At 47.8% G+C, this 20409-nt stretch overlaps 1 protein-coding gene across 2 annotated transcripts in view; it reads right to left on the bottom strand.

Moving 5' to 3' along the window:
- The window catches only part of ABCB10 (ATP binding cassette subfamily B member 10), a 33504-nt gene that overhangs the window by 6217 nt on the left and 6878 nt on the right, over positions 1 to 20409 (bottom strand). The window contains exons 2-10 of one of the 2 annotated variants that reach the window (XM_043477194.1): positions 16728 to 16928; positions 15807 to 16009; positions 11646 to 11780; positions 10753 to 10899; positions 9598 to 9643; positions 7232 to 7327; positions 5884 to 6093; positions 4072 to 4151; positions 2761 to 2941 (exon numbers count right to left, since the gene is read on the bottom strand). In XM_043477194.1, the coding sequence (XP_043333129.1) occupies positions 2761 to 2941; positions 4072 to 4151; positions 5884 to 6093; positions 7232 to 7327; positions 9598 to 9643; positions 10753 to 10899; positions 11646 to 11780; positions 15807 to 16009; positions 16728 to 16928 (1299 nt within the window). Of the gene's footprint in view, positions 1 to 2760; positions 2942 to 4071; positions 4152 to 5883; positions 6094 to 7231; positions 7328 to 9507; positions 9644 to 10752; positions 10900 to 11645; positions 11781 to 15806; positions 16010 to 16727; positions 16929 to 20409 lie in introns of both variants that reach the window. The other variant, XM_043477193.1, reaches the window with a different exon arrangement.

Raw genomic sequence — 20409 nt, 5'->3', positions numbered from 1 at the left:
AATAAAGCAGAAATAGATGTTTTTCTGGAACTCTCTTGCTTTTTCGATGATCCAGCGGATGTTGGCAATTTGATCTCTGGTTCCTCTGCCTTTACTAAATCCAGTCTGAACATCTGGAAGTTTGCGGCTCACGTGTTGCTGAACTGTGCACGGGCTGTGCTTATCACCACACGTTTGCTCCCCCTCCCCCAGCAGAGTGTCTCTTGTAGGAGGAAAGGCAAAGGAAACTCAGGGGAGCTGGGGTTCGAGGCAGGGCGTGAACTGATGAGAGCGAAGGCAGCTGGAATGGTGACGCTCCTGTCTGCCCAGAGCGTGACTCTGTGCGTCCACGCTCAGCTGGTTCTCTTTCCCACCCGTGGAACAGCTTGCACGCATGCGCCTGGGGGCGGCAGAGACAGCAGCTACTCTAATCCCCTCCTGCCTTGTTTGTCGGCTCTAACGTTACTAAAAAAAGGGGGTGGGATGCGTAGGGGAAATGCAGAAGGACAGGAAGTGCTAACTCCCCTCCTCAATTCTGTCCCACTGGCCCTCTGCTCTCCTCCAGGGCCACTAGCCTAACTCAAAGCTGATGGAGTCTCACAGCAGGACACAACTCACTCCTTCTAACTTAGCTCATCATGTGAGAAAACTCAGTTCCGTCCTCGGTAATTAATTGTATTGGCTGAACATACTTCTTATTTCATCTAAAAGAAGTTAATCACTTAAAGTGAAATGAATGGTACTGCTGAAAGCTGTCCTCAACTAGGCAATCCCATCCTCACAACGAGGGAGGGAGGAAAAACCCTTTCTATCTGAACCTCTCTGGTTGGTGGGGGTCCGAATGCTCAGTGTGGGTGGGCAGAGTGGCCAGTGAGGGCTTTAGTCAGCTCTGAAAATCCCAGGTGCCAGTGAGCACACAGGCGTCTGCTGCTAGAAGCCCACCCCTTCCTCCACAGTGGACTGAAACCTTCGGTTCCTTCACTGGGAGACAGAGCCTGGGAATCCTGGTGAAGGGAAGACACACAGAGTCTGTCCCCAGGGAGCAGGTGATGCACCGCTGGGCCGTGCACAGGCACCCCCAGCTCTGCACCTCCATCCCCGTCAGCTCCCAGCATCCTGCCTGAGGACACGCTGTCCCAGAGACACAGGAACAGTGCTAGGCTGTAACTTACCCCATCCATCAAAAGCAGGTTTCCATCTACTGCCTATAGTTTTAACAAATCATACACAACAATCTTAAAACATTTTTTAAACTATCTGTAGGCTAAGTTCAAGCAGAAAGTTTAGTGTTGGAAAGGATTCCTGCACCAACCTTCACTCTGACATGGAGGCCTCCCTCCCCTGCTAGTGCAGATCCAGTGACAAAGATCATCGTGAAAGGAAGCACCTCTCAATATTTGTAATAAAAACAAAACAGAACTGTGTTTAACCAAAATTTTACTTCTCTATTTTTTTTGGGGGGGACTCCAAATGCACTGAAGATGGTGACTGCAGCCATGAAAAGATGAAAAGATGCTTGCTCCTTGGAAGAAAAGCTATGACCAACCTAGACAGCATACTAAAAAGCAGAGACATTTCTTTGCCAACAAAGGTCCATCTAGTCAAAGCTATGGTTCTTCCAGAAGTCATATATGGATGTGAGAGTTGGACCATAAAGAAAGCTGAGCACCAAAAAACTGCTGCTTTTGAACTGTGGTGTTGGAGAAGACTCTTGAGAGGCCCCTGGACTGCAAGGAGAGCCAACTAGTCCATCCTAAAGGAAATCAGTCCTGGGTGTTCACTGGAAGGACTGATGTTGAAGCTGAAACTCCAATACTTTGGCCACCTGATGCAAAGAGCTGACTCATTGGAAAAGACCCTGGTGCTGGGAAAGATTGAAGGCAGGAGGAGAAGGGGACGACAGAGGATGAGATGGTTGGATGGCATCACCGACTCTATGGACGTGAGTTTGGGTAAGCTCTGGGAGTTGGTGATGGACAGGGAAGCCTGGCGGGCTGCAGTCCATGGGTCTGCAAAGAGTAGGACATGACTGAGTGACTGAACTGAACTTACCTCTCTATTCATTGGTCCTACTTTTGCAGTTGAAAGCAACAGAACTGTTTCTCTTTCCCTCCTGTAACTCGGCCCCCATAATGCGATCTGACTCGCTGCCTGAGCTGACGTCACAGGGAGTCCCAGCACTGGAATCCCAGTGGTGCCACAGGCCTGCAAGCCCCCACTGTCCAGAACAGGACGTGACGGGCTCTGCCTGGGTCAGGTCCGGACCAGGGCCTCTCTGTGGTTATTACATTTGAAAAGAGTTGTTTAAAAAAAAAAGATGACTCTGACAGAGACCACATGTAGCCTACAAACCTAAATCATCTACTCTCTGGTCTTTCATAGAAAAGCCTCTCAGTCCTGGGTCTACACACAATCTCCTCCAGCTGCACATCTCCTCTGGCTCAGTCTCTGCCTCCCAGGACAAATCATCCTGCCATCCAGTGTCTGTCTTACTTTCAAGGATCTTGAATTGTAAAACATCTATTCTCAGATGAGAAAAAGAGGCTGTGGCTGAATACTACCCAGTGGGACCTCCAGTGGGAGTCTGGAAAAACACCTTTGGGGAGAAAGTGAAGGGAATTGGGGAATTGTCACATACAAAAGAGATCTGAGAAAACAAAAATGTTAATTTCATGAACTCTAAGGACAAAAGCCTAATTAAAAAATAACAGCGCGATAGGAAATGTTTGGAGAGTTTTTTGGAGCAGAGACGTTTTGCGACGAAGAGTAACAAAAACGCACCTGAGAGGAGAACACCCTTTTCTCCGACCACAGTGTTGAATCCTTGAGGGAAATTTTGGATGAAAGCAGCTGCATTGGCTACAGCAGCTGCCTGCTCTATCTGCTTAGTGGTCACTGAGGCGGGGTCGTCTGCACCATATGCAATGTTCTCCGCAATTGAGCAAGAAAACAAAATTGGCTCCTACACATTGGAAACAAAACATACTTATTGAAAATTTCAAAAGGCCAGTAATACAGTGGAGCTTAGTACAATATTTATATCTAAGAACTTTTCCCAGAGAATATATACTGGTTTTTTGGGGGGCGGGGGGTTCTATTTTCTCATTCTCCATCAATTTACCCCACAGTGACTAAATGATTCACATGTTAGCACGAGCAGGACTGACTTTACCATCTGAAGATCACCACTGCAGAATCCTGCCCTCACCCTGAATGTAGCAGATGCTCTGTAAATTCAAGTCCCCTTTCCCGAGGAAGACCTCGGCCCCGTCTGCGTTCTCCAGCTGCCTGCCTTCCAAGGACGAAGGGAGGGTCCATCTCTTTCTGTCACTTCTTGAAACACAAAGCAGATGGGAAAGTGGCATTTGCACAGAACTGTTCTGTGGAATTGTCCTAAAAAGCTAATAAACTCCCAGCTTCTTGCTCTATCCTTAATGAGGACATGGCACCGCTGTTACCCTAGCACTCCCGAGCCAAGCCCATCACTGTCCCCGACCCGTCCCCAGAGGAGTGGGGCTGAGGGGGGGTTTCACTGGAGGGAGAGGCCCAGGAGTGGGGGAAGGCTTGGGTTTGTCTGTTGTGCACAAAGCTTGGTAATAAAAATATAAATAGCTTGTCAAAATTCCTCTGCACTAGGTGGTCTTGTGAAAAGAGCTTCATCAAAGAGCCCATATTAATGTTCTTGAAATCCTCTACCTTTTGCAAGGGGACCTGGCTCTTGGCATAGTCTTTGCTTGCTTATCTCTGAAACCCTGGCAAAACAGTAGACCGGCTACTAATGAACATGAGAACTGAGAAAGAATCAAAAGAAGCTAAAAAGCTGTATCTTTTTCTCCCCAATCTTCTGGACTACCTGCATTACAAGTAATGACAGTGTCCACCTTTGGAAAAAGGTGGTTAAAGTGGTTAAAGTGTCTAACGTCTTCAGGAAACAGCACTACAAACCTAAACAATCTGCCTGATGAGGTTAGTTTACTACATCTGAAAAACATCCATTCTTTTTCTTTTGAAAGGTCCAAGACCAAGAGAAAAGCAAATGACAAAAGCAATTTTAAAATAAAGTGTAATAAAAATGGACCCCTCTCCTCTTACCTGACTCACTGTCCCAATCTTGGATCTCAACCAGACTGGGTTTAGCTGACGGATGTCGTGGCCATCCAGGCTGATTGTTCCTTGCAGGGAAGAAGGGAAAGAGGTCAGTGGGTGCCATGGGGGCAGTGACTGACAGAAACACAGATGGGATCTGGTGGGAAAACTCCAGACTCAGTTTTTTAAAGATTAGATACTCAAAATCTCCAAACAAATCTAAAACCAATGGGTTTCAGTGACTTTCAGAGCTGGAAGGGACTTTTCTGGATCATGTGTACCTACTCTCTCCCTGTGATGACTGGATGACCAGCACACCTAGCTCATCCCTCCAGCTCACCTTCCGTCCTGTGTCAACACAGATGTAGAAGAGTCTGCTATCTGACTGACAGGATGGCAGAGAGTTTCAATGTCAGATGTAATTCTTTGACCTCAGCTGACAGAATTACCTTTATACCCTGAGGGAATGAAATCATGCCTCCTGATTACGATGACAGTGACCAACACAAGAAATCCTATTCTTTCTCAGTTAGCTATATGACACTATACAAGCCAAAAATAAATTTTCATACACCTACAAAAAACCCGAGGTATTGACTTAGAAAGCATAAGCACTCTGTACAGGCTCCACAAGGCAGGAATGTAACTGCAGTTGCTTTTCTCCCTGATCTATTCACTGTGATGAAGAAACCACAGACTCAATGTTTTGCATCCCTCTCGCTAGGATTTTCCTAAGCTCAGAATTTTATAGCAAGTAGAAGGTAAGTCCAGGCAGTGATTCCAGAGGCAGACAGTGTAGTGATATCCACTTTAACACACTTGGTGGTTTTGCACATGAGATCACTCCCTGGCACACAACCAGCTCTCACAGTGTTCTAACCAAAAAGACTATAAGACCTACTCTTTAAATTCATGGTTTTAGGGAATTCCCTGGTGGTCCAGCAGTTAGGACTCCAATCTCTCACTGCTGAGGGCCCAGGTTCGATCCCTGGTCGGGGAACTAAAATCCCACAAATCACAAGACCAAAAATAAATAAACCAATTTTTAATTTTATATCAATGATTTTTTTTCTTGTCAAGAAACGTTTCCTTAATCCAAAAATAAACCAACACATACAGAATATCTTCTCTAAACTCTGATATAAAGAAGGATATCAACTACGTGTGGTAAGGGATGTTAACTTAACACACTAACATCACACTAATGATTGTGTGATCATTTCACAATATATACACATAGTGAATCATTATGCTGTACACCTGAAACTGTTAAATGTCAATTATATCTCAGTTTTAAAAAAGATATAAGTAAGTAACAGAATGTGTTGTTTGCTCTATAAGATGCTATAATCCACTTAGAAACAGAAACCGAAATGAGAAAATATCTACTACTTGAAGAGAGCCTCAGGAGCAGCACACAAGTGGGTCACTGACGCCCACGTGCCCGGCCTGCACGCCGGCGCCCGGCGGGAGGACCCTTCGGCGCCTGCGCAGCTCGGACGGCGAAGGCACACGCTCTCCACGTGCGGCCAGCAGCGCCGCACAGAGGCCCCTTTCTGCTCCCCTCTCCGGGTGCAGGGGACGCTGCACAGGAGATGAGGAGCTGACACAAAGGGTACGATGCCCGATAGGCCTGGGTGAGCGCACAGCCCGAAAAGTGACACCGCTGTTTAAGGGGCTTCCTCCCCGGGAACACACCCTCTGGCACTCAGAACTCACACAGTGCATGGCCTCTGCAACACTCGGACCCTCTCCCAGGGCTCAGGAGTATAAGGGCTCAAGAGAGGCCCCTGTCCCACAACACGCTGAACCACTCACCAGAGCCAGGGTCATACAATCTCAGCAGGAGGGAAATCACTGTGGATTTGCCAGCACCACTTGGGCCAACCAGTGCTGTGACGGATCCTGATGGGATGGAAAGGCTGAAATCCTGGAATATGGGCACCTCTGGGCGAGCTGGATAGGCGAAATGCACGTTCTTGAACTCCAAAGCGCCCTGGAAGTTTTTCTCATTCAAAACAGCCCCCTCTGCAAGGTAAGACAGGACACGAATCACTCAGCGCTAAGCACATGAGCACAGCTGAGCCCAGGCTGCACCCACCTGACCACGGCCTCCGCCCAGCACAGCGAGCTCTGGCATCTGGGCGCTTCTCAGGTGTCGGGAGGCAGCCGCAGCCCGCGCCCCCAGCCTGCTCTGCACCAGGGCACTGCAGGCCTGCCGCCGCGCTGGAGCCTTGCAGCCGCAGAGGCCAAGGCCGCATCCCAGTCCTACTGATCGAGCAGCAGCTGATGGAGCTTCCGGCCCAAGAGCTGCGGGCCGAGTCCAGTGGCCTTCTCCCTGTGGGCTGCCTCTGCAGGCCCCCCATCCAGGGTTTATCTCACCTTCTCTAAAGAGTTGTTTTAAGAGCGTGATGAACAGGCAGGCACTGCACAAAAGCCCAAGAGCTCGAGGGGGTCAGAGGTCAGTTCTATCCCGGGGTGACCTTGCTGTTGACTGGGAGAAGTGGCTCCATCTCTCCCAGTCGGGCTCATTCCTGCCAGTCTATCACAGTGGAGAATGCTGGCATTCACTATTGCCCTGGGGCCAGTGAGTAGCTGACAGTGATCGCTGCTTCTTCCACTGAGCCTGGCTGCTGGGCCCAGGCCACAGCTGCCTCAAACATTGGCTTCCAGTGAAGCAGCTCACGAAGGAGATGGTTCAAAGCCAATTAGCATCAGCATCCTCCACCCCATCCCCAAAGCCAAGCAACTCAGAGGCTTTCCTATGCACGAACCCTCTTCCTTTCCTCCCCGCCCCCAAATGTCAAAATCACCAAGGAAGACAGTTCTGGTGGCCTGGCCAGGCCCTTCCTGTCTGCACTCCTGAGCGGCACGCACTTCCTCCTGCCATTTGTGGTAACACATCAGCTGCAGGGAGGGAAACGGTCGGTGCACACTGTGTGGTCAGGCCCCCCACCTCCAGGGATGCCCTGGGGCCCCCCAGCAGCACCCAACAGCAATCTGTCCTCACGGTCCACCCTCCGATGGCCCCGTCCCTCCCTGTCGTGGTAAAGACAGGGTCTAGTTCATGCTCATCCTTCCCAGGTAGGGCAGGAAGCTGGTCTCACTGTCCTAAACCACACATGTTCAATCCCAGCAAAGAAAAGTAAACCCAGTTCAGACCCACCATTGAAAGGAAGCTCAGGTTCTCTCTCAAGGAGCTCCCAGAGGCGGCTTCCAGCACCCAGTCCCTTCATTAGCTCTGAGTAGAAGGAGCTGAGACCTGAGGATGAGAAGCAAAGGCGCACATCCATCATCGGCCAATAAATGGCCCTCTGCCACCCCCAGCCCTCTGGGAACAGTGACAATAGCCTGCTTTTAACATAAAATCTGCTACTTTCAAACAACAGGGTTTGAAGGGTTTGAAGCAGCTTCCTGGGAATCTGTCAGAATTCCCTCTGTCTCATACCCTTGTTTTCCTTCAGCTTCTCCTCCTCCAATTTCATTATCTCTCATAAGGCTTTGGTTTGATCCGGGGATTTACAAATATATATAGTCATACTAGTCAACCACTGAATTAAAATCACAATGTTACAGAAAAGTCTGCTTAGTCAAAAGTCGAGCAATAAAAATAAAATATAATGCTTATCTCATATTAAAAAGGAATACAAGGTACCCCAACATTCATTTAAAAGGCACATCCACAAAATTAACCCATCTTTCCAACTCAACAAATAAAACATTACTAGGCTGAAAACTGAAAAGAAATTTGGCAATGTTAGATACACTAACAACCTCTGCTTAAAAGTCACCTTTGAACTATGATTTAAAATCCCAAGTCCACTGGTCCACATCAACTGCCAGAACATATACTTTGTAACACTTTCCCTCAGTAAGGGTGCTGAAAAAATGCAATTCAGATATCCTCGGGTATATGAATATTTGTATAAGATACAGTGGACTAAAACCTTCAGGTTAAATTAAGGATGCATCGGGTAGAAACAGAGCCACATAAATATAGTCAATCAACCTTCAATAGTTGAGCAAAGGCAATTCAATGGAGAGAGGGTAGACTTTTCAACAAATGGTGCTGCAACAACTAGATTTCCATGTGCAAATAACAAATAGGGACACAGGCCTTACACCTTTCACAAATTAACTCAAAATGATCTAAACATAAAATGCAAAACTATAAAGCTCCTAGAAGACAACATAAGAGAAAAACTTACATGACCTTGGGTTCAGAGATGACTTTTTAAGTATATTAAAAGCACACTCCATGAAAGAATATATTGTTAAGTTAAAGTTCATTAAAATTATAAACTTCTAAGAAAGATCAAGTCAAATGTGGCAGAGAGCACAAGACTGGGGGCCAGGAGGAAAGCTGACGATGGCTAAGCGTGAAACGTGCACAGAAACGTCACAGAGAGGGAAGGTGGCGGCCAGCACATCTGTTCAGAGCGGGAAACATGACCACACGGTGTGTGACCCTACCGCCTGTCAGACCCAACCCCAGGGTTGGAAAGAAAGGAACAATACTGTCATCGCGCCAGCATCCTGAATGGGTCTTGTCTTGCAAGTCACTCAGCACCCAGAAACATCTTGGACCAGATTTTTCTTCAAGACCAGCCAGCAGGACTAAAATGTTATTTTAAACAGATCTCTGGAACTCTCAGTCCAGAAAAATCCTTGCTTGCCTGCGGATGTCTAAGGAAAAGCCTCTCCTTTAACCAGGAGAAAACTCTGGCACCCTGAAAATAAAAAGTTGAGGTGACCCTGTGGGATACCTGAGCTCCTTTAACCAGACTTGAAGCTGTTGATCTAACCTTTCCGTCTCGGTTTTCAATGAAAGGAAGGAAAACAAAAAGCAGGAAATCATGGGCTCCAGGTTGGTTGGGGCTTTGTAGACTCCACACAATTCTGCCTCCAAGGAGCTTGCTTCCCTTCACTCAGTGGGACAAGGAAAGCTGGGCTCTGAGAGACTCTTTACAAAAGCAAGCAACTGTGTCTCATGTACTTTACCACTTCTATTTTGGATTGTTCACTAGTTTTGAACATGGCTGCCTTCTCTCCACCAGCAACCTGCCTATCATGAAAGCATCACCATCAGAGGATGAGGGTTCCTGCACATGCCTGTTCATACCATCCTTCCCCCCAGCATCCATGCTACAGTGAAAGAGAACAGGTTGCCCTGCATGCTGGCTGGGAACAGATCCAGTGAGACCCTGTGCTCTGTGAGCTATGGGGGGCAGGGGGCCTGTAAAAATCTAACACTTCTCAACCCAGGGAGGATCACAGTCATCTTTATTCCGTCCTTCAAAGTCAGGTTGGTGTAACATTCTAGGAAATGTTTTTGCAGTTAGTTAATTGGTGAGTGGTGGAGTAATGGGAAAGTTAGGTTTTCGTTTCAGAAACTATAACCTGATTTTTCATTAATTCCCCAAGCCTATTTAAATTATATACCTCCGACGCTTACTCCAACCCAGAAAGCATACATTAGGAAGGAGGAGAGTTCGCCCACTGTCATGTGGGCACTGCCCATCAGCAGCCCACCTTTGTACAGGACAGAAAGCACGATCAGGTTCCCAGAGAGCCCAGTCTGTGGACAGAAGAAAACACAGGTGAGAAGTCAGGTGAGAGCCAAAGGCCCCCATGCAGAAAGCACTCACACTGTGCAGACCCCCTTTATGCATGTAACCACCAAGCAAGATTCTTCCAAAACACTACATTTTAGTCTCAATTTTAAAATTCTTTTTTTTTGTTTTTTGGCTGTACTGCACAGCATATGGGATTTTAGTTCTCTGACCAGGGATCAAATCTCTGCCTCCTGCAATGGAGGCATGGAATCTTAACTGCTGGAAAGTCAGGTTAAGTGCCTCAAAATTATTTTTGAAATATTGTAATATTGAAGGCAATAATCTCATAAACATAGAAACCTAGATACTAAGCTACCCATCAGATTCCTATTTTACTCAATCTAATCAATTTGCAAAGGAAAAAAAATGATATTCAGGATGCCTCCCCTAAGTGGAAGAAATCGATGTGTTCTACCATGGTGGGCTGGGCAGGCTGCACCGGGAAGCAGATAAGATACCAGGCTCACCTGCTCTGATGTGCATTAGGTACACAGTCTCTGTAAGCGTGCCTCCTCAGGGCTTCCCGTCTGTTCAGTTACGGCCGCTACTGAATCACCCCTACCATCTTTCCACTTTGAAAGTACTGTGACTCTGCCATCATGGTGATTTTCTAGCTCGATGTCCTACCTGAGCTCCTTGTGATCAATGTGGTCAACTTTCTTATACCCCCTTCTTGAATACACTGAGGTTATTTTGGCTAATCCTCAGTGGGTTTAAAACTGCCTACACCAGAATGACCTGGTGCTAAAGGACAGATCGCCAGCTGCATTCCAAGAGTTTTGTGGAGCTGAGGATCTGTGTGTCTAACCAGTTTCCAGGTGAAGCTGATGTGCCCAGTCTGGACCATACTCTGAGGATCAGGGCCTGATCCCACAGTTTTGGTCTCACCACCTTTCCTGTAATTACATATACTTGTTTTCCCCCTCCTTCACAAAAATATTTTTAAGAATGGTAATTCTTAGTCTTGAGGGAGAAGGGAAGTATTTTCTATGTATGGCAAGAGCCACAGAATAAAAATCTCTCCTGATCACGGTGTCTACACTTTTCACTCTTTCCAAAATGATCAACTTACTGCTCCAAAGAAGCCAGCCCGAGCAAATGCCTCTTTCCTTGCTAACTGCATCACATGGTCCACTTTGCTGGTGTATTTCTCTATTTCAGTCATTTCTTTCCCAAAAGCTCGAACAGTTCTGATGTTTCCAATACGTTCCTCGGCTAGCTGGGAGAATAATACAAACATTTCAGGGGAGGCAAAATTAAAATGTGGTTCTCATGTTTAAGATACTATCAACGGAAAGCTGCTTGTCATATGCGACTAAGTGAAAAACAGATTACAAAGCAGAGTATATGAAGAATCCTGCTTTTGGAAACAAATATGTATCTGCACATACATACATCATATATATAGAGGTAGACAGAAAAATAAGTGAGAGGGTTGGTAGATAAATAAATATATTTTTATGCAGTGAGAAAGGTAAGATAAAAAGGATAGACTCCAAAATGTTAATAACATTCATTCAGAGCTAGGATTATGCATTTTTTTCTCCTTACATTTCTCAAAATTTTATTTTCATAAATATGCATGGTTTTTGTAACAGAAATATAATGATTATTTTTAATTTTTAAAAAAGACAAAACTGGACAGCATTACAAGGACAGCACTACAAAGCTATTTTTATTAGTTGATAAAGGACAGAGTATCATCCAGGACAACTATTTTCAGAATATGATTGGCCTTTTCATCCTATAAAAAACAGTGACATAAGTTCATATGATGTAGTCAAGTGGGATCAGTGCTGCGGTGTGGGTAGAAATCTAGTCTAGAAGGCAGAGTGCTTGGGGTTTCTAGGATCTGCAGGGCTAACACGAGGAAAATGAAGTACTTTCTGGAAAGGTTAAACACATTCCTTAGGGTCTGCCCACCGATAACCTGGCTCTGAGACCGCACCAGGGGGAGGCCTTTACCTGAGTGGCTTGTGCCAGGGAGTCCTGAGTGACTTTGGTCAGTTTCCGTAGGTATCGACCATAAAGCACTGCGATGATGGATATTGGAGGCACCACGCTCAGAACAAAAGTGGCCAGTTTAGGGGAGACAAAAAACTGTCAAAAAAAACCCAAACGTACGTGTTACACAGAGTAGCAAGATACTCTCACTGCCCACCGTAAACATGTGTATGTTTAAATTAATAGGTAGGCCTAAAGGTGCTGTTTGGTAGAACTTTTCAGACATTCTCAGTCTTCACGAAGCCCCGTGAATGTTCAGCCTGCCACACGGGAGTAAGGTGACAGCCAGCCTCTGAAGCTGTGGGGCTCCTTGACCCTGCAACGCTGCCCCACTGCCGGCACAGTGCTGGACCAGTGTGATGTGCACCAGACGACACTGCTCAAGAGAGCAGGGGGGACAGGCTGGGAACGGAGGGAGGAGACCCCGTCTGCTCCACACTGGCCAGACCACGCCAGGAGTTCTGTGTTCAAGTCCCCATCAGTGTCTCCCTGAGATGACTCAGATGGCAGCAAGACCAAAATCCCCACATCAGGTGACAAAGCTGAAGGAGGAGGTGCAGAGGTGTGGAGGTGTGACAGCCAAGTTAGAGCTGCTTCCATGGCTCACAGGACTGGAATCTCAGACAAATGGATCTGGACTCAACAAAAGGAGGATCTCCTAACAACTTGAGTTGCCCAAAGAGGACGTAACACAATAGGGTTTTCCTATAGCCAACCCTGCAATTAGGTGATTCTATTTTAAATGGTATTAGCATCATTATTAATTATAAAATAGTATCTTCATTGTAAGACTCTCCTAAAATGCTGGGGGAAAGCTGCAGACTGAAATGTAAAGTGAAGGATAGATCAAGCAATCATTCACTTATTTACTCATTCAACAACTGAGTACCTAAGGCCTACAGGCAGCATGCATGATCCTAGGCACCTGGGAGGTAACTGACGCACGGGGTGTTCCATCTAAGGGGAGAGGAGAGGTGGGAGCCAGAGAGAAAACAGGTGAGACACAGAGAGAGGGAGAACCCGGAGTGCCCTGTGGTCTTGGAAGAGAAAGTGCAAGAGGCCCTGAGGCGGCAGTGAGCTCAGTACCTCAACCTCTGGGGACGGGCCACGCTGAACAAACAAGCAGGCACTGGGGTGTCCGTGGCCTGCAGGACACAGGCGGAGCAGCAAGGCAATCGGGCAGGTCTGAACACAACACAGCCCAGGCAAGCTGTCTGCACGGCAGGGCAGGAACACCCCCTGGTGTCCCTGAGCCTGGGGACGGTCTCAGGACGCTGCCTCCCTCTGCTCCAGCTGCATGCTCAGAGATAACCTTCTGAAGGATGAGGCAGGTGCTGTCATGGAAAGGAGCACTGGAGAATCAGGAACACACCTCTCAATGCGGGGAGGAAGACCCCACATGTGAACTACTAAACTGACAGTATGGTACAGACATCATTAGGTTCTAGGAAGCAGGCTTCCCACAGTCAGGTCCAGGGACCCGTGAGAAAGAATGAGCATGTCAGTCCCTCCAGAGCTGAAGGCCAGATGCCAGGGGACCTCTCCTCATAAGGCCCTGTGATAAGCTGGCATCTTCGTCCCCCCAAAACTCACAGGCCTTACACCCCACGGGGCTGGGTGTGGACGGAGCCTCGAGGGAAGGAATGAAAGTAAAATGAGGCTATAAGGGTGAGGGCCCTGAGCCTGTCTTCATAAGAGAGTAGCCAGCTCTCTGCACAGAAGCACAGGGCAAGGCCATGGGAACAGTGCTCCCAGCGAGAGGGCGACTGCACGCGAGCCCAGGGAAGAGGCCTCAGCACGAACCACTGTGTCAGCACCTCGGCCTGGGACTCCCAGAGCCCAGACCCGAGGGAAACGCACTTCTGCTGCTTGAGCCCCCACTCGTGGGGCTGTGATGCAGCTCAAGACACTGGGACAGGCCCCCTCTGATGCCCTGCCCTTCAACTGCCACTCTTCCTGAGCCCCGGACTATTCTCATCTGGAAATGGTGCTTTATTTGGTACAGGAGGGCCTTCTCCCAGAGCTTGGCTTCTCTCTTGGCTGCGTGTACACAAGAGTTCAAAGCTGTCTTCCATTCTGTATGGTAGACCTTACAGGCTCACTCTGGCAACAGAGCCTTCTGCTCCGGACTGAGTGCTCTCTGGGACACTGGTCAGAAACCTCAGCGTTTCCACCTGTAAGGAAAAATCAGCCACAGTCCTCATTCTAGGGTCTAGAACTGCACCGAGATGACAGCATTGATGGCTAATGGTCACCTGAGAGGTGGTCAGTGTGCTAGGGAACTACATTTTAAATTTTAGCTTTAATTAAAATTAAATCTTAAAAGCTGATATTCCATTTCTATTCAGTTACTAGTAAAGTTTTAAGTATGTCTGGAGATTTCCGTGTGTGCTTCTTCAACCACAAATTTTACAAAATCTAAATACTGGTTATTTGCAATGAAAGCCTCCAGACTTCGATGTTCTGTAAGTATAAAATATACAGTATATTTTAGAATCCTAATGTGAAAAATATTTGATTAATAATTTTTATATTAAATACATGTTGAATTGATAATACTTTGTTTATATTAAGTAAAATTATTATCAAAATTAATCTCATTTCACCTTTCTGTTTTATTAAAAAATTTTTTTGGCTACTCCACACAGCTTGCAGGATTCAACCTAGGCCCTCAGCAGTGAAAGGGTGAAGTCCTAACCACTAAACTGCTATTGAATTTCCTCTTTTTGCTTTTTGAAATGTGGCTACTAGAGAAATATCAACAACTTCAGATATGCAGATGATACCACTTTAATGGCAGAAAGTGAGGAATTAAAAGAGCCTCTTGATGAGGGTGAAAGAAGAGAGTGAAAAAGCAGGCTTAAAACTCAATATTAAAAAAACCCCTAAGATCATGGCATCCGGTCCCATCATTTCATGGCCAGTAGAAGGGGAAAAGGTGGAAGCAGTGACATATTTCCTCTTCTTGGGCTCTAAAATCACTGAGGATGGTGACTGCAGCCATGAAATTAGAAGACAATTGCTTCTTGGCAGGAAAGTTATGACAAACCTAGACAGTGTATTAAAAAGCATAGATATCACTTTATATATAAAGGTCCATATAGTTAAGGGTATGTATGGTCTTCCCAGTAGTCATATATGGATGTGAAAGTTGGACCACAAAGAAGGTAGAACAGCAAAGAATTGATGCTTTTGAACTGTGGTGCTGGAGAAGACTCTTGAGAGTCCCTTGGACTGCAAGGAGATCCAACCAGTCAATAAAGGAAATCAGTCCTGGGTGTTCATTGGAAGGACTGATGCTGAAGCTGATGCTCCAATACTTTGGCCACCTGATGTGAAGAGCCAACTCATTGGAAAAGACCCTAGTGCTGGGAAAGATTGAGGGCAAGAGGAGAAGGGGGTGGCAGAGGATGAGATGGTTGGATGGCATCACCGACTCAATGGATATGAACTTGGGCAAACTCCGGGAGATGGTGAGGGACAGGGAGGCCTGGTGTACTGCAGTCCATGTATAGTCAGACACTGCTTGGCGGCTGAACAACAACAACTAGAAGATTTAAATTGCACACGTGGCCTGCACTACATTTCTCTCAGTCAGCAGCACAGGAGAAGGTGTGTCTTCAGACACCTGGTATGCAGGGAGGCAAGCATATGTGAGGGCCTCCAGTCCCCAGCTAAAGAGAAACAGATGTGATGGGTGGAGAGGGTAAATGAGTGCAGAGCTGCCTGTCTATGCAGAGGGAGCCCACCCTGCCCCTGACAGGAGGAGGACAGGAAGCAGCCCTCAGGTCCTGCAGAGATGACTGACAGTGGCAGCTTCCTGCCTTCGAGGACGGATGGCTGGACAGACTGACAGACTGGTGTTCCTCCTCCGTCCAGCACTGGGCACCCAGGGCTCTTCCCACCTGTGGCTCATTCCCACCGCGTTCTTAGAACCCAGGCAACAAGGTAAGCTTTTGTAAAAGCCACAGTCTGTTCTCCCCATAAGAAACAAAGGTTCAGGTGCCAACAAGGCAACTGCCCCGGGTCCCCGAGGCCTCTGCACGGTACTGCGCACAGCTCACCGGAGTGGTCTCACCCTGCCAGGGTGCACAGACGGGACGCAGCAGCTGAGGGACGTACCATCATGCCGATGCCAACCGAAGCCTGTGCTCCAGCCCTGAGCCCGTCTGAGAGGTTCTCCGTCACTGAGCGCCCCAGGAGGGCTGCGTCTGCGGACAGACGGTTGATGAGCTCTCCTGTGCGTGTCTTGTCAAAGAAAGCCACCTCCTGCCTCAGCACTGAGGAGAAGAGCGAAGCTCTCAACCTATTCACGATGCGCTGACCTGCAAGGCAAAAGCAGCGGCCTCAGTGGGGGCTCCGCTGCAGACCCGCAGCTGCCCAGGTCCCGGCCTGGTGGGAGACCACGCACACCCAGGCGCCTGCGCTCTGCACCCAGCGCAGAGCTCCGCGCAGAGACCACAGCCCGGGGGCCGATGACAGAGGACAGTGACCAACAGTGCAGTGTACAGTTTTACCACGCTCACTGCTCACAAGCTAATTCTGCTTCTTTCACAGTCCTTTCCTGGATTGAACTTTCAAATGGCAAGAGCTGGTTAATTATCTACAGAGCATTTTATCAGCTAAGCGGCCAGCAATCGACGTGGAGTCGGGTGTCCCAGGCTCCGTCACCAAGGTGGTCAGTGCCCATCAACAAGCAGGCCTCAGAGCGACACTGAGCAGCCTCACCCCGCCACGGGCAGCTCCACGGGGACGGACACGGGGAGGGGCCGCAGGGTGTCCAGGGGACACACAGCGACGCAGCAGCCTCAGCCCGCCACTGGCAGGGCCGCCCCGCGCGGGCAGCTCCGCGGCTGCGCACCACCACCCAACCTCCTGGAGGCCCCCAGGCCACTGAGCTCTAGTGCTGGGCAAGGAGGGGTGAGCAGAGTCCCTTGCCCACCAGGATCTCCAGCCTGGGGCTGGCCCTGCCCTCGGGGCCGGAGCACAGGGAGCCCACGAGGCCCGCCCCACCCAGGCCGCCCAGGAGCAGGGTCCCGGCACCTGACGTCTGCATGAGGTAGACACGGACGGCATTGGCCGCGGCGCCACACAGGAACACGCCTCCGAGCGCCAGGCAGAGGCGGGTCAGGCTGGAGCTGCAGTCTGCAGAGGGGTCTGTGTAGATGACGTCGATGATCTTCCCCAGGAAGAAGGGGGCGGACATGGTGATGACACTGGACACCGCCAGAAACCCAACTGCAGCTGGAAAACACAAGTAACTCTCGGGTTCATCGGTGCTTTGCCCAAGGAACAGGGTGCTGAGTTCATCAACTTCTTTCCCGAATAAACTTTTCAGAGCATGTGATGCTCTCAGAGGCTGGGAGTCTCCTCCCTTTAGCCCCTGGACCCCCGACTAAAGAGGAGAGCCAGAAATGGTTCTGGGCCACATCAGGCAGGGTGTCTGTAGAGGGCACGGATCCTATCCAAGTATACAGACCAGATGACCTGGCTTTACCCTGGTCTGTTTCTCTCTTCTTCCCCAGGAGTAACTGAGAGCTAATCACAAAAATCCTCTCAGGTATCCCTCCTGCCTCTTGATCTAGGGGTTCAACTCAGATGATGTTTTTCCTACATTCATGCTATATGTTGTTACTCCTTGGCATCTAACTGTATCTTAGCTTGAAGATCAAACTATGCAGGTAAAGCTCTTGATTATGTCTAATATTTCACAAGACTGTAAGCCATGGAAAACAGGTATGGGCATCCACTACACATGTGATACCTTCCTTCTTAATATGACTGCTTTGGGAAATAAAGTACCAGAGTATCACCATGATTATAAAAATATGCAAGAACACAACTGTTCACACTCCTTAAAAAAAAAGACGAAGGCATAGAATCTTTTCAGAAAAGAAAATATTGAAAAAATCCAATTAGGAAAAGCATGTATCACAGCTAACTACTTTCATAATAAGGAATGCAAATTTAAAACACAAAGATGTATCATTTTTCATCTACTGGATTGGCAAAGCTCAGAGTTTGACAACACCCTGTTAGTGAACCTGCAAGGAAGCAGCATTTACACTGTTAGTGGCTATGCAAATGGGCACAGTCGCAGTGGAAGGTGATGAGATCCTACCGGTCAAATGTAAATGCACGTTCCCTTTCGTCCACCAACTCGATCTCTAACATATAGATACACTCCCATATGTGTATGCAAAAAAAAGGTACACTCAGGGGTGTTCATTAAGACATTGCTTATACCAGCAAAAGATTCAAAATACTCTAAACATTCCTTAGTGAAGAAAAGTTAAATCAATTATGGAACATGTATTTTATACATATTATGCAGTCATTAAAAACAATGAGGTGACTCTATAGGAAACAACATGAAGCAATCCACTAAGACACACTGTGATCAAGAAAAGCCGAGGACACAAATGTCTGTGGGGCTTTTTTGCTAGTTGGTTCTTAAGTTCATGTAGGCACAAATAACCCCAGAAATTCGTTAGCCCGAAGCTGTGTACCCAACAGGCAAATGGCTCAGTTTCTATATGTTGTCTGAGTGTCTGGAATGTACACTTGGTACCTCTCCACGGGCATCCACAGTTTAAGAAAGTAAATAGAAACTTTCAAGGAGGATCATGGTTTCAGACCTGCATTGTGACCAAAGGCTCTGCCCACCTACTCCTACTTCCTTTTGCCTTCTCTCTCACATGTGTTCACCCCAGTAGATCTCTTGTACATCTAATTCTGTTCCGACATCTGCTTGTTGGAAGCCCTAAACTGACACACCCAATGATCTTTCAAAAATAAACACATACATCCACATGTTTACCTTTACAGATGGGCCATGGTCAAAGAACTTCCCAGGTGGTGCTAGTGGTAAAGAATTCACCTGCCAATGCAGGAGACATAAGAGACGCAGGTTCGATCCCTGGATCAGAAAAATCCCCTGGTGGAGGGCATGGCAACCCACTCCAGTATTCTTGCCTGGAGAATCCCATGGGCAGAAGAGCCTAGTGGGCTACAGTCCACAGGGTCGTAAGGAGTCAGGCATGACTGAAGCGACGCACGCACATCTCCAGAGAAGTAACACAGGAGTAACAGCTTCCTTCTGCAGAGTGGCACCAGGTGACTGGGGCAGGGTGCATATGTATGCCACTGTGAACCTTCTGTCCTCCTGGGGCTCCCTCTGTCCCTCCTGGCCCCCCACCCCCCTGCTAGCACCATCACTGAACAGTCAATGGCGAGGACCCTAAGTGGACACAGTGTGGGGGATGGGTGCTCCCAACACCCTGCAAATAGCTTCTCTGTGTCTTGCCTAAAGCCAACACTTCAGTGAAAGGCTTCACTTTTACAAAACCTTAATACGAAGAGTTAAGCGTAAACTCTGCCAACCAGTAGTTCAGCTGGCAAACAGCTCTAGGAGAAATATGAGCTTGTTAAGTCAGGAATACTGCCCATACTCTCTCCCTCCTGGGGTCTTCTAACACCTCTCCTCAAAGGCGGCCTGCTCTGCAACCCCATCTATAATACAGACCCCAACACACCTTTCATTCTCTTTCCAGCATTTCCCAGTCTTTGGGGAAAGTTTCACTTATCTACTGTATCTCTCCGTTAGGAGAAAAGATTTCTATCTATTTTGTTCACTGTTATATCATGACTGCCTGAAGGGACAGGCATATAGTATAAGCTCAATAAATACTGGCTGGATGAATGAACAAACTGAACTGTGGCAAAGGAGGGAGAAAAGCATGTCAGAGTTCATCAACAGCCTAAAGAGAAACACAAGATCTGATAGCTCAGAAAGCCCGTGTGGAAATGACTCCTTTACAAGAGCCAGGAAACCCACGTGCCTGGCTTAAAAAAACCCCTTCCTCACAGCCTGACTGCATAATATAAACCTGGCCAAGTGCCATTTTATTTTGCTGTAAGACTCAGGATCTTGTTTAAAACTCAGTGTTCCTGATGACTGTGCTCAGAAGGACTGAAAGCCCAAGGGTCCTGGGAGCATGTGTAGCTTAGGTTCTGCAGGGCACGGCCACAGAAACCAGTGTGCTGGCGACCCAGGAATTAACCTGGAAGACCTGGTTCATCTGTCATCAGCAGGCAGTTTCTCTAGTCTGGTTCTTCCCTTTGGCAAATATTTCCGTAAGTGTAACGCATGCCAAGTGCTACCAAGATTCATCTCTCCCTCCCGTCTCCAGTTTTCAAATTCAGTTATGATTCCAAAATAAGAACCTGTACAGCATGAATACACACTAGTTCTAACATAGTAATGACAATGATCACAAAGAAAAAGGAATTTGGCTGAACTAAAATCCGTTCCAGGGACTTCCTGGCAGTCCAGTGGTTAAGAATCCACCTGCCCATGCAGGTGACGCAGTTTTGATCCCTGGTTGGGAAACTAATCCCACACACGGCAAGGCAGCTAACCCCACGTGCCACAGCTGCTGAACTGGAGCCTGCGTTCCGCAACCAGAAGCCGCTGTGGCGAGAAGGCCCTGCGCCACGAGGGCACAGCCCCACTCGCTGAAACTAGAGGGAGCCCACACGCAGCAATAAAGAGCCAGCGAAGCCAAAATAGTCCATCTTAAAAAAATCACTTCAGGATCTCCCCTTTAAAAACAAAAACAAACAATTATTATTGCCATTTGCCTCTTTCTTCTACAAGTTCAGTTTAGTTCAGTCACTCAGTCATGTCCAATTCTTTGTGACCCCATGGACTGCAGCACATCAG

This window comes from Cervus canadensis, chromosome 8, assembly GCF_019320065.1.
Source record: "Cervus canadensis isolate Bull #8, Minnesota chromosome 8, ASM1932006v1, whole genome shotgun sequence".
In the NCBI taxonomy this organism is placed as follows: Eukaryota; Metazoa; Chordata; class Mammalia; order Artiodactyla; family Cervidae; genus Cervus; species Cervus canadensis.
Note: the sequence above shows the minus strand (reverse complement) of the source record. Positions and strands in the feature narration are given on the sequence as shown.